This window comes from Typopeltis vanoorti, chromosome 9, assembly GCF_054136105.1.
Source record: "Typopeltis vanoorti isolate ZY-2024b chromosome 9, IOZ_Tvanoo_1.0, whole genome shotgun sequence".
In the NCBI taxonomy this organism is placed as follows: domain Eukaryota; kingdom Metazoa; phylum Arthropoda; class Arachnida; order Uropygi; family Thelyphonidae; genus Typopeltis; species Typopeltis vanoorti.
The window spans coordinates 105,633,851-105,645,989 of NC_143557.1; the positions used below are offsets into that span (position 1 = coordinate 105,633,851).

A 12,139-nucleotide genomic window follows, 5' to 3' on the forward strand; every position below is an offset into this window, starting at 1 on the left:
AAAAGTAAAGTATTCAACCAATGCATATTACCAGTACTCATCTATGGCTCAGAAACCTGGGCACTAACTAAACAAATGGAAAAACAAATACTGGTGATGGAAAGAAGAGTGGAGAGAATCATCCTAGGAATAACACTAATGGAGAAAAAGAGAAAGGAATAGATTAGATTACAGACAAAAAAGTCTTGAATGCAATAAAAAATTGTAAAAGCATCCAAATGGAGATGGGAAGGACATCTGACTCAAAGAACGGACAAAAGATTAACCAGAAAAGTAACAGCATGGATACCAACCAGAAAGAGAAGACAAGGACACCCAAAAAACGAGATGGGCAGATGAAATAGAAAAACTGGCTAGAAAGAAATGGATAGCAGAAGCAGAAGACCAGGAAAACTGGAAAATCATGGGGGGAGGCCTTCATTCAGCAGCGGATCAAAAATGGCTAAGAAAGAAGAAGAAAATATCATGATTTACAATTTGGTAAGTAGAGCGATCTTTTTTTTTTAAATCCATTATGACAGTGGCAGTAACCACATGATTCGGTTATAATATTCTTGTTGTATTAGGTGTTATTTATTATTATTTATTTTTTAGAATGTTGCTCTTAGGAGGTTTGGATTTTATCAAGATGTTGGAAGTTCATACAAAAAATTTTGCTACTGGCAGGAAGCAGGCTGTAGATCCCATATTCACTTACATAATTTCTAAAAAAGGGTACTTGTCTAGGGTGATTATAGATGATTGAGAGCCTTCATTTCATTTGTAAGTGACTGGGACAATAAATTCACTGCTAGGACATAAATTCTTGTGAGATCCTGTTGTCATTACAACCAACACATTGTTGGAAGTTGGCTGTTGATTTTTTTTAATGTGACATTTGTTTTTACTTTTTTCAAGTTCTTTTGAAGCTGTGACTTCAGAGATGTTATGAGCAGTTAATGTTTAGGAGAGAGAGAGTCATTTAAAAACCATATAATAGCTGAACTTCTCTGAATTAAGTTTCCAGAACTGGCTGAGCACTCTGTGTTCTGTAACAAGTATGTTTGTGCTCTGAAGATGCTGGTTTGAAATCCAGCAAAATATTAGCAGCTATAACCAAAAAGGAGACAAAAGTCAGCCATCTAACTATCGTCCCATTGCTCTCACCTCAGTACTTTCAAAAGTGATGGAGAAACTTATCAATAACCAGCTTCTTCATTACCTGGAGATCCAACAGTTAATTAGTGATCACCAATATGGATTCTACCATTCTCGTTCTACAACTGATCTCTTAGCTAATCTCATCTACTTTTTGACTCAGAACATGAAAAGATTTGGAGAAACTCATGTCATCGCTCTTGATATTTCTAAGGCATTTGATCATGTCTAGCACATGCCTCCTGAACAAACTGCCATCTTATGGCCTTACTTCTACACTCTGTGCCTGGATTGCCAGCTTCCTCACTGGTTGTTCATCGTGTGTCATGGTGGATGGCTTCCTTTCATTAGTGCTGGAGTACTTCAGAGTTGTATTCTCACTCACACTCTTCCTCCTTTACATCAATAACTGCCTTTCTCTGACTTCAAATCCTATTCACAGCTTTGCTGATGACAGTACTCTTCATTCCTCCTCATCATTTGATAACCTCTGCAGTACCCTAATGCAGCGCTTCTCAAACTGTGGGCTGCGGCCCCCTTGGGGCCGTTAGTTTTGTTGAGTGGGGCTGTGAAATAATGAAAACAAATTTAAAATGTTTTAAGACTAAGTGTGTGCCATGTCAAATGTGTATGTAAGATGCTAAAAATGTAATATTTGCATTTGATTTTTGCAGTATTCGCTGTGTATGTTTTGTAATGAATATAAATACAATAAATATTATAATACTATATGTCTGTATTAAGATTTTTTTTTTCGATGGGGGCTGTGAAATATTTTAATTTTTCCGAGGGACCTTTACATCCATAAGTTTGGGAAGCACTGCCCTAATGTTAGATGCCTCAAGATCTTCCATAACCAGTGACTTGAACACTGACCTCCTCAACAACCTGAAATGGAGAAAGACAACTTAGTAAATTTCAATGTGAAAACAACTCAAGCCTGCCTTATTACCTACAAGAAGAACCCTACCTCAACCCTAGCACAAACATATTACTCACATAGCCTCCTTAGCCTTTAAAACGTTTGGTGTTCCATTGCTTCTCTTCACTCCTAACACTATAAGTCTCAGATCTGTCCAACTTTGGAGTACTGTTCCCACATTTGTGGTGAAGCACCCAAGACCTCTAAGAATTCTTGATAATATTCAGAAGAGGGCAATCTACTTAAAAGATGACCCTTCCCCTCACAGACTCCTTACAGTCACTTTATCATAGGTGCTCTGTTTCAACGCTGTGGCTTTTTTCTATAGGTACTTTCATGGGCATTGCTCCTCTGAATCAGTTATTACCACTCCTCCACTTTCTTCTAACCATAGAAGAACTAAAGTAGCCACTGGTCAACACCCATACACTATCCAGCTTCAAACAAAGTGAACTAACTTCTCATCAGCTTCTTTCATTCCATCCACCTCTACTTTTTGAAACAATCTCTCCCATACTGTTTATCCCACTGAGTAAAACCTACAACTCTTTAAGAAATATATCAACAGGCTACATTTTTCTCCTTAATCACTTGCTCACACATGGCACTATAGTGTTATAGGTCTGAATAAAACTGAAACTGAATAAATAATACATTTATTCTTATTCTGGTGTTTCTTATACCATGAAGGATTACTATAAATAATCACCAATATCTAAACCTTTCATTACATCCACTAATCTAGCAGCATACAATACAGTGCTTAAACCAATTTGAATACATCTCAGAGATGGAGTAGAAGTAGAGTTTGGGAAAAATTAGGGAAGTGAATGGCTAGCATCAAAGACAAAATCATATTAAAGAAGAGCTGATCTATGGTTACTTAAACAGAATGCAGCACAAAAGTTAGTAAAACAGGTGTTTTATGTCAGATGGAAGGAAAAAAAGGACCCGAAAATATGGATGGATGGATGGATGAAATTAGAAATGTGTGCTTTCAAAGACTGAAATGTGAGATCTGACAGAGATATGACTGTTTAATTAGGAAGAAAATTACTGATGGGAAGCTCGTACTAATAATGTAAACAATTATGTATCACTATTATAATATTCTGTACACCTCTTAAAGCTATATATTGAATTGATGATGTTTCATTTTGCCTGTTTTTCTATGCCATTATCAGTAAGTTGCTCCAGATCCATATTTGTATTTATCATATTTGGAACATCCTAATTCCTTGGCCCAGGTAATGAACAATGTATGAAGATACATAAATTATAGATACATTTTAATGATTTTTAAAGGGACATATTATGAAATTTGAGAATTTCATAAAATGTCTCTTTAAAAATCATTTAATCCAAGTTGTATTTCAATATTTTTGTTCCATTCATATATTCAAAGCCATGCTTAGTCAATGGCATAAAATCTACACTATTCATCAATATAAAAATAAATTTTATTTATATACAGCAATGTCAAAACATTTTTGAACTTCAGTCATATATGTTCTAATTATTTTATTTCAATAACAATTTTTTTTTATGAAAGTTAAAAAAAATTAGAAGAGAAATTATGTATCTGCTTTAAAAGTATTTCATGTTTATGATACTCTAAGAAAGTGTACTTTATCCACAAACGCAGTAATGCAACCAACATCTAATTCTTTTGACCAATGTCCACCATCTTTGAAATGTGAACCTACAATTAGACCTTGTACATCTCTGTATTTGTGAACATTCTGTAAGTTTATTCCTGATCCTAGAAGAAGTGGAAGGGATGTAGCCTTCTTAACAGCTGGTATAATAATATAAACAGAACAATAAATTAATATTTACTGAATCTAATCAAGTATTTATGCAACATGACAAAAATAATGCAAATGAATATGATTACTAACAAAATGTGTACAAAATAACAGAAGAGTGATATAAAATATATGAAAAAAGAGTGATAACAAACACTATATTTGTCTGCCACTTCTTCAAGAAATCAAAACTGAAAATTTTATTAATACCATTGGTGCCAGTTAATCAGGATATTTAAAAGTTCTTATCCCAACAGCACTATGAATAAATTACAGTATCTATATAATTTTTGCACCAAAAATGAATTTAAAATTCTAACTAAACTTTGGCTTTCATAATTGTGGAAAGATTTTTACTTTATTTTATTTGAATTTAAGTCTCAGCTCTGGAAGAGTTCCAAGAGAGTGGAAAGAGGGCAAAATAATTCCCTTGCATAAGAGAGTTCTAAGACTACAATAGTAAATTATAGACCAATCAGTATCTCAGGCATGGTGGTAAAAGTACTAGAAAAATTGGTCAAAAAGAGAATTCAAGAATGGGTAGATAAAAATATGATACTGTATGAGGGTCAACATGGCTTTGTGAAGGGTCAGTTATGCCTTAGTAATTTACTAACAACTCTGTTACGCAAATTAGAATAAATGGGGTGGATAAGAGGGTGGCTGCTGGACAGATATCAGAAAGTGGTATATGGAGGGGCAGAATCAAGGCAAAAACAGGTGACTAGTGGTGTGCTGCAAAGTTTAATTTGTACATAAATGATATAGAAAATAACCTAAAAGGAAATATTCATTCCAGCAGAGAGCAATTCAGCTCATAGATGACCCTCTTCCTCAATGGCTCAACTTCAAGCTCTATCTCACAGATTCACTGTTTCAGCTTTGTATCTCTTCTGTAGGTACTTCCATGGTCACTGCTCCATTAAACTGGCAACCTTCATCAACCAACCTCTGTCCACTTTCTGTTTGGCCTGTTAAAACAAGAGTAGGAACTGCCCAACCTTTTGAATACAACCGCAAGCACATCAAACCTGCTTCTCCTTGTTTACTCTATCTACCACTATCCTCTGGAACAGTCTTTTTGATGTTCCCAGCATCTACAACATCAAACTCTTCAAAGAAAAATGTCAATAAATTTCGTCTTTCTCAATCCACACCTGCACCCTACACATGGGATTGATCTGCTATAGATTCTTCTATCTGTTTTGTATGGGATAAACATAAATACTTCTATAATTGAGCATTTCTTTTGAATATCAACTCCAGCTGTCTTTCCACATTTCAGGTTTTTAATAGCTTTTTCTATCTGAAGTATCAGTATGTATTCATGAATACATTTCTCTTATATTTTCTGTCATTGTTTTTGTCACCTCTTTCTTCATTTAGTAATCTTTCAAAGTAACTACTCCAGATTTCTAGAATATCATTATCTTCAGTTTTCATGTCATCTTTTTCACTTCCAATTCTTTTTATAGAATTGGAACATTTTGACCCTCCAGAACATTTTGCCACCTTCCTAATATTTATCTTCTATATTCTTACTAAAGTCCTCTCATGACTTTTGTTTAGCTTTTACACACTGCTTTTATTACAGTTTTCTTTGTATTCTCTCAGAGCACATGCTGACTTACTTGCTAGTAACTTTTGATATGCTTTCTTCTTTTCCATAACTACCTCTTTAACTTCCTGAGTCCACTAGAAAGTTTTCTGATTTTTTTTAATCCTTGCAGGCAGTTTTACTGCATGCTTCTCTGGCTGAATTAATGTTTTCTTTCAACTGTGGCAATGCATCTCCAAGGTTTGCTTTTTGTTTTAAAACTCTTTCATTTCTTTTCTTGAATAATATTTGTATATTTGAGTGGACAGTTCACATTTCAAAGCTGCTCTTTTTAAAACTTTCTTATGCACTTTTATTTTCAATGTGATTTTCAATTTTATTCTGCTCAAAACTAAATGATGATCACTTCCTATTTCAGATGCTCTGTTATACCCATATCCTGAACCAACATGAGGATACTGCTATCAACAATAACACAGTCAATGAGACTTTTCTTTTTTCTTGTGTTTCTCTTCATATGAATTTGTACACATCCTTGTATTAGAACATAGTATCAGTAAGCACCAGCCCAAGTCCTGAACAGAAATCCATCAGGTACAAAACAACTAAAACAAAAAGCAGCATCTCACAATGGTAGATCATGTAAACTGAGCATGAGAACCGAAATATTTACTTTTCACTTACCATTTACTTCATACAAGGATGGAGAATCTCCAGTGCTTTGTCCAGTTAATATTATTCCATCACTCTCAAAAAATGCTGCTGCTTCAGCTGTTCTTACTATATCAACATCAGATGTTATAGCATGAGAACTACCAAAAAAATTAACAGTTTTAAAATGTTCTATAAATATCTTTAAAAAAAATATTCAGGCACATATTATAAAGCAAATGAGTGACATTTGTTATCAGGCGATTAAAAATAATAATAATAATAAACACCAAAAAAAACCTTTGCCCATATTTCAAAAGTGCAAAAAGAACAGTGTTTTCAGTCTTCCTGATATAATTCTTTTATGGGAGTATTAGAAGTTCCATTTAAATAATTTTTAGTATTTAAACCACTGTCAATGACATACCATTTAATATGTAACCGACCACAGTGCCAAAAATACTCAGAACAGATACTAGATAGCATTGTACATGCTTTTTTCTTATTGGAAATAGCAACTACAATGCAATGCAATTAATAAATACAGTCAACACTTGCTATAATAAAAACTCAAAGTGTGAATTAAACTGCATGTATATTAATTAACTTCAGATTATTATTAATAAAATATAATCCATAAAACGTTTAGGAAAGTAAAAATTCTGTCTATATGACAGTATGCTATATGACTCTTTCAAAAGTGTGTAGGTTTCTATCATATCATCTCTCTTTCTCTTGTTTGCTAGTGTCAGCGGTGCAGTGACTACACTGTCAATCTATCCTTGCAATCTACATTCCACAATCCCAATATCATCTTTAACACTCTCCTTTGCACCCTTCCACTTTTACTACATATCACCTCGAAAACCAGAGATCAGATGAGCACACAATAGTCTGTTTGAAGTTGTATTAAGGCCTTATAAAATGTCTTTCTTATCCTTACAAGTTAATGTTGAAACAAACATTAGTTTGTTTCAACATTGCTATTATCTCTGAGTTGCATTCGTATTTCTGATTATTCTTTAAATGCTCTGATGAAGAAGTTGCTTTGATGAATTGATGAATCAATGTAGACCATTTCTGTATGCTGCCATAGTATCAATTTGTTTCTGTTGTATGTACTGTTAGTCCTGATTTATGCTTTCTTTTTTTCTCCATGTCCTTGATGCACACATGTATCTGAAGTAGAGTCCAGGAGAAGACAGGCAATTAGTGGTATGCTGTAGGGCCCTGTACTCGGGCTGCTGCTGTTTAATTGGTATACTGATGATATAAGAAATGATCTGAGAGGAAATATTTGGTTGTTTGCTGATGATGCAAAACTGCGTGCAATAGTTAATGAAGGTGATGCAGAAAATTCAGGATGATTCCAAAAGACTGACAGTGGGTGAAGGAGAATGTTGTCAGTGTAATGTGGCAGAGTATAAGATTATGCATTTTGAGATGAAAGATCACCAGCTATAATACCACACTGATGAGGCTAGAGATTTTGGTCTAGATTTTGGTTGAAGTTCAGAAGGCATACTGCAAAGGTGGCTAAAATAGCTCATAGCATTACCTAGTTATTGAAGAACACACTGAAAACAGTGATGGACACATTTGGATTATTGTGCACAGATTTAGTTGCCTTGGTTTCATGGAGATCCAGACGTAATTGAACAAGATGGTCATAGTGACAGGTCTATAGAATGCTCCCTATGAGAAAAGAATGAAAATTTATGGACTACAGAAATTGGTTAATAAGTGGAAAAGGGGGGGGGGGAATACGATAGACACATTAAAGTTGCTGAAAAGATTTTATAGGAGTGATATAGAAGAAAGTTTTCAGTAAATGACTGGAGGGGCAAAAGAACAAGTGGTCATCACTGGAAAATGTGTGTAAGAGTGTGGTTAGAAGGGACATGAAGACTAGATGTACTTTCTTTGATAAATGAAAGTACATGATCATTTTATATTTTGATATATTTATATTTAATTTTCTTTTATATTTATATATATATATATTATATATATATATTTTTTATACTTTTATTTTATAAAATAGTAACAATGAATATGGTGTGTGTGTGTGTGTGGTTGTTTCACCATGTTTTTATTGTATTTTCTATCACTGTATGAGAAATAATTGTAAGCTAATAAAATAAAGAAATGTAAAAATTCATCAAATAAGAATGGAAATTCTATCCCTCAGTTTAAGTTATACATTTAGCATCTGCAAAATTATAAGTTCAATCAGCTGATTGATAATTACAAAATACTCCTCATTTTTCTTTCCATAGAGTTCTTCCCAACTTCCTGTTTCTCAAAACAACATTCAATTAATTTTAAAAATTACTTCAATTGTAGAAAATATAAGTGGGCACAGTGGTTCATAATTATTGCAGTGCTGCTTTGATATTGCTACAGTTAAGGGAGGGGGAAGAACAGCTGATTACAATGATTGCCTTGCTTTCTTTTGCTGTTTTTGTAGATAATATTCAATGACATTATTACTTAAGAGTCAAAGCCAGATAACTAGGAGGCAACCTCCAAAGTTTTTAAGGAATAAGGAGAACTAACTGGAACTTCTGAGCTAATGTCCAGTCCTTACCTTCATGATGCACCCCATTAATAGGTACCTACTAGATACTAAATGAATGAAGATGGGCTTGCAATTTGAGACTTAGCTGACCAAATTGTATTCTGTATTGGTTTAAACCAGAAATAACATGATGGTACAACACAATAAGATTCCATGCCAGATGGAGATGTTGCCCATTTTAACAATCCCCAACAACCAACACCACCATCATCAAAGAACCAGGGCAAACAGTGAAAAGGCAGTTATTAGAACAAACATAGTTGTCAGAAAAATTGAAGATAGGCACCATCAACATAAAGAATATCAGCAGAAAGGAAATCAAACTGGTAGAAGAATTGAAAAGGGACCATAAGGACATGACTGGTATTACTGAGACAAAGAAGACTAAAACAGCCAAGATCCTGCTAAATAATAAATATAGTGTGCCATATTCAGGCTACAGTAATCTGGGAAAGGATGGAGTAGTGATAACATTCCACAACAAACATAAGATAAACTTCTTGATTAGAGGACAATTTCAAAATTTCAAAATGGGTAATTGGACAATGAATCTCATTTGTGCCTATGAACCCACAGAAGGTTCTACTATGAAAGAAGTAGAGGAATTTTCTGAATCATTAGAGAAAGTGGCTGACATAAAGAAGCTGATCTTTGTTGGAAATCTAAACAGTAGGATAAGAAATAGGAGATTCATTTCCTATATGAATCTCAGGTATCATGTGAATTGATTGAGGTGGGGATCTTCAAATGTTTGCTGATGATGAAAAGTTAGGAGTAGTATTGATGTTAATTCTCTACAGGAAGAATTGAATAGACTTTTAGCTTGGACAAATGAGTGGGGTCGCAATTTTAATATTGATAAATGTAAGGCGTTACACTTTAGGATACAGAGATATAAGGCTATGTACTGTATTGACAGAGCTGTACTTCAGGAACTGGATGAGATTCAGGACACTGTTATGAGGTGCCCCCAAACCAGTGGATTGAAGTTCCGAGGGCACATAGTAAACATTGCAAAGAAAATTGTATTGCTGCTATGATAAAAAGCACATTGACATGTAGGAATAAGGAGGGGATGCCTCTATATAAGGCATTGGTCAGACCACATATAGACTACTGTATCTAAGTATTTACCATATTCCTTAAGACACACATCAGACAATGAAATACATTTTTGAAAAACTCAGCTCATTTTGTAGAGAAGCTTGCAGATATCCAAGTCACTTCTTCAAATATTTTGGTCAGTCTGAACATTATGTCGTTATTCATTAATAATGTTCCAGTTGAAGAATCAGTTGATATTCTTGAGGGCCTCTTTCCACCAGACATCGCACATCTCTTCCATCACTGCCTGCGATCTTACTTCTTTACCTGGAAAGGAAAATTTTACTGTAAAAATAAAGTTTACTGATAAGTTCCCTGCTATCACCTTCCGCCACCAATTTATTTATGGAGAAATCTGAGAATGAAGTCTTGGCACTTGCTGTCCTAAAACTATTTGTTTAAGAGTGATATGCAGACAATTATTGTCTTTTCTGGAAAGACACTTTTAATGACTTAGAAGACTGACCTTGCATGCTTCCCAAATGATTACCACATATGCTGGAGATCAAGAAGATAACAAATTAACATTTTTGGATGACTTGATCAAAAAATGAAATGGTGAAGGCATAGAGCTACATGTCTACAGAAAACCAACTTATATGGGCAATATCTACGTGCCAGCTCATTTCCATCCTCAACAAAAGTTACGTGTCTTCACATCCTTAAAGAACTGGACTGTTATGATGAAATGAAAAAAAAAAAAAAAAAAAAGTACTATGAGCCTTTTTCAAACCAATGCCTTATAAATGGCTATTCAAGGAAATTATTATACAAACTATTATTCTCCAATAAACCAGATCTTGCATCTCCAGAAATTAATTACACAGACACTATTTCTTTACTTTACATAGATGAAAAGACAAAACAGATAGCACATCTTTTAAGAACAGTTAACATCCAAATTATCTTTAAACAAGTCCACATTACAAAACTTTCAATGGTTGCTTAAAGACAACATTCCATTTATAATGCTCTTGTGACAGGCTTTCTTCAGCTTTTCCCACTTAAGTAGGGTCGCTGTTTGTGGTGAGTCTCCTCCACAACCTCCTGCCTTGGGCTGTAGCCACATCCAAGTTCTTCATCCTCAAGTCCTCCTCCACCATCTCCCTCCATCTCTCCTTTGGCCATGCACGCTTCCTCTTCCCCTGCACATCCATCTGCATGACCTTTCTTCCCACATACTCTTCCTCCCTCCTCATCACATGACCAAACCATCTCAACCTTGCCTCCTGTATCTTTGCTCCTAAGTTCGTAACTTTCACAGTTCCCCTTACATGGTCATTTCTCAGACGATCCTTTCTGGACACACCGCACATCCACCTAAGCATTCTCATCTCTGCTACCTCCATCCTGCTGATGTTATTTTTCCTCAGGGCCACAGTTTCCATAGCATATGTCATAGCTGGTCTCACTACTGTCCTGTAGATTTTGCCTTTAGATTGATTGGCACCCTCTTATCGCATAACACTCCAGCCATCTTTCTCTCTAGTTCCTCCATCCTGCTTGTATCCTGCATCCCACTTCCTTCTCAGCCTCACCATCCTCTTTCATTGTTGAACCTAAGTACCTAAAGTCACTGACCTTCCTGATGACATTTCCTTCCAGCTCCAGATCTGTCTCCTGGCTGCCATCCACTTTGTAACACATATACTCTGTTTTACTTCTGCTCAGTCTCATACTTCTCTCTTCCAGTACTTTCCTCCAACTTTCCAATTTAGCTGCCACTTCTTCTCTTGATTGTGCACACAGCATGATGTCATCTGCATACAACATAGTCCAAGGTGCGTCTTCTCTCACCTCCTCCTCCGTCACCACCTCCATCACAATATTAAACAGGAACGGACTTAACGCTGACCCTTGATGCAAGCCAACCGTCACTGGAAAACTTTCTATCTCTCCCAGGCAGGTTCGAACTCTTGTCTTCATAAAAATTATTGGGATCACTGAGACGTGGTTGACAGAAGAGGATATAATAACAGGAATAGAAGTCGCTGGGTACAGCATTTTTCGGCAGGATAGGAAGGGAAAGCGTGGTGGAGTACTGCTTATGATAAGTGACGACCTATGTCCTCTAAGAGTGGAGATTTTGGAAGGCAGTGGCACTAATGATTTTGAAAGCATATGGTGTGAGGTAGAGTTGGGCAAGACAGGATATTTAGTGGGATGTTGCTACAGACCCAGGAGCACAGAGGGTGGGGACCTTCTAAGAAACTGACAGTGCATTTGACCTGGCTTTTCAATGAAAGTCTGGCAGCGCGAAGGTGCCCATGGAATGGAAGGAAGGTAAGATAGTGTCATTGCATAAGGGTGGTAGCAGACTGGAAGTGTCTAATTATAGACCAGTTTGTGTGTCATCAGTAGTTAGTAAGATCTTGGAG

At 35.5% G+C, this 12,139-nt stretch overlaps 1 protein-coding gene across 1 annotated transcript in view; it reads right to left on the bottom strand.

The window, feature by feature from the left end:
* Positions 1-3,569: 3,569 nt before the first annotated feature.
* The window catches only part of LOC150103380 (uncharacterized protein F13E9.13, mitochondrial), a 55,468-nt gene continuing 46,898 nt past the window's right edge, over positions 3,570-12,139 (bottom strand). Inside the window, exons 5-6 of the mRNA XM_090397903.1 lie at positions 6,110-6,237; positions 3,570-3,857 (exon numbers count right to left, since the gene is read on the bottom strand). Coding sequence (XP_090254029.1) covers positions 3,664-3,857; positions 6,110-6,237 — 322 coding nt within the window. The 3' untranslated portion in view covers positions 3,570-3,663. The remainder of the gene's footprint in view (positions 3,858-6,109; positions 6,238-12,139) is intronic.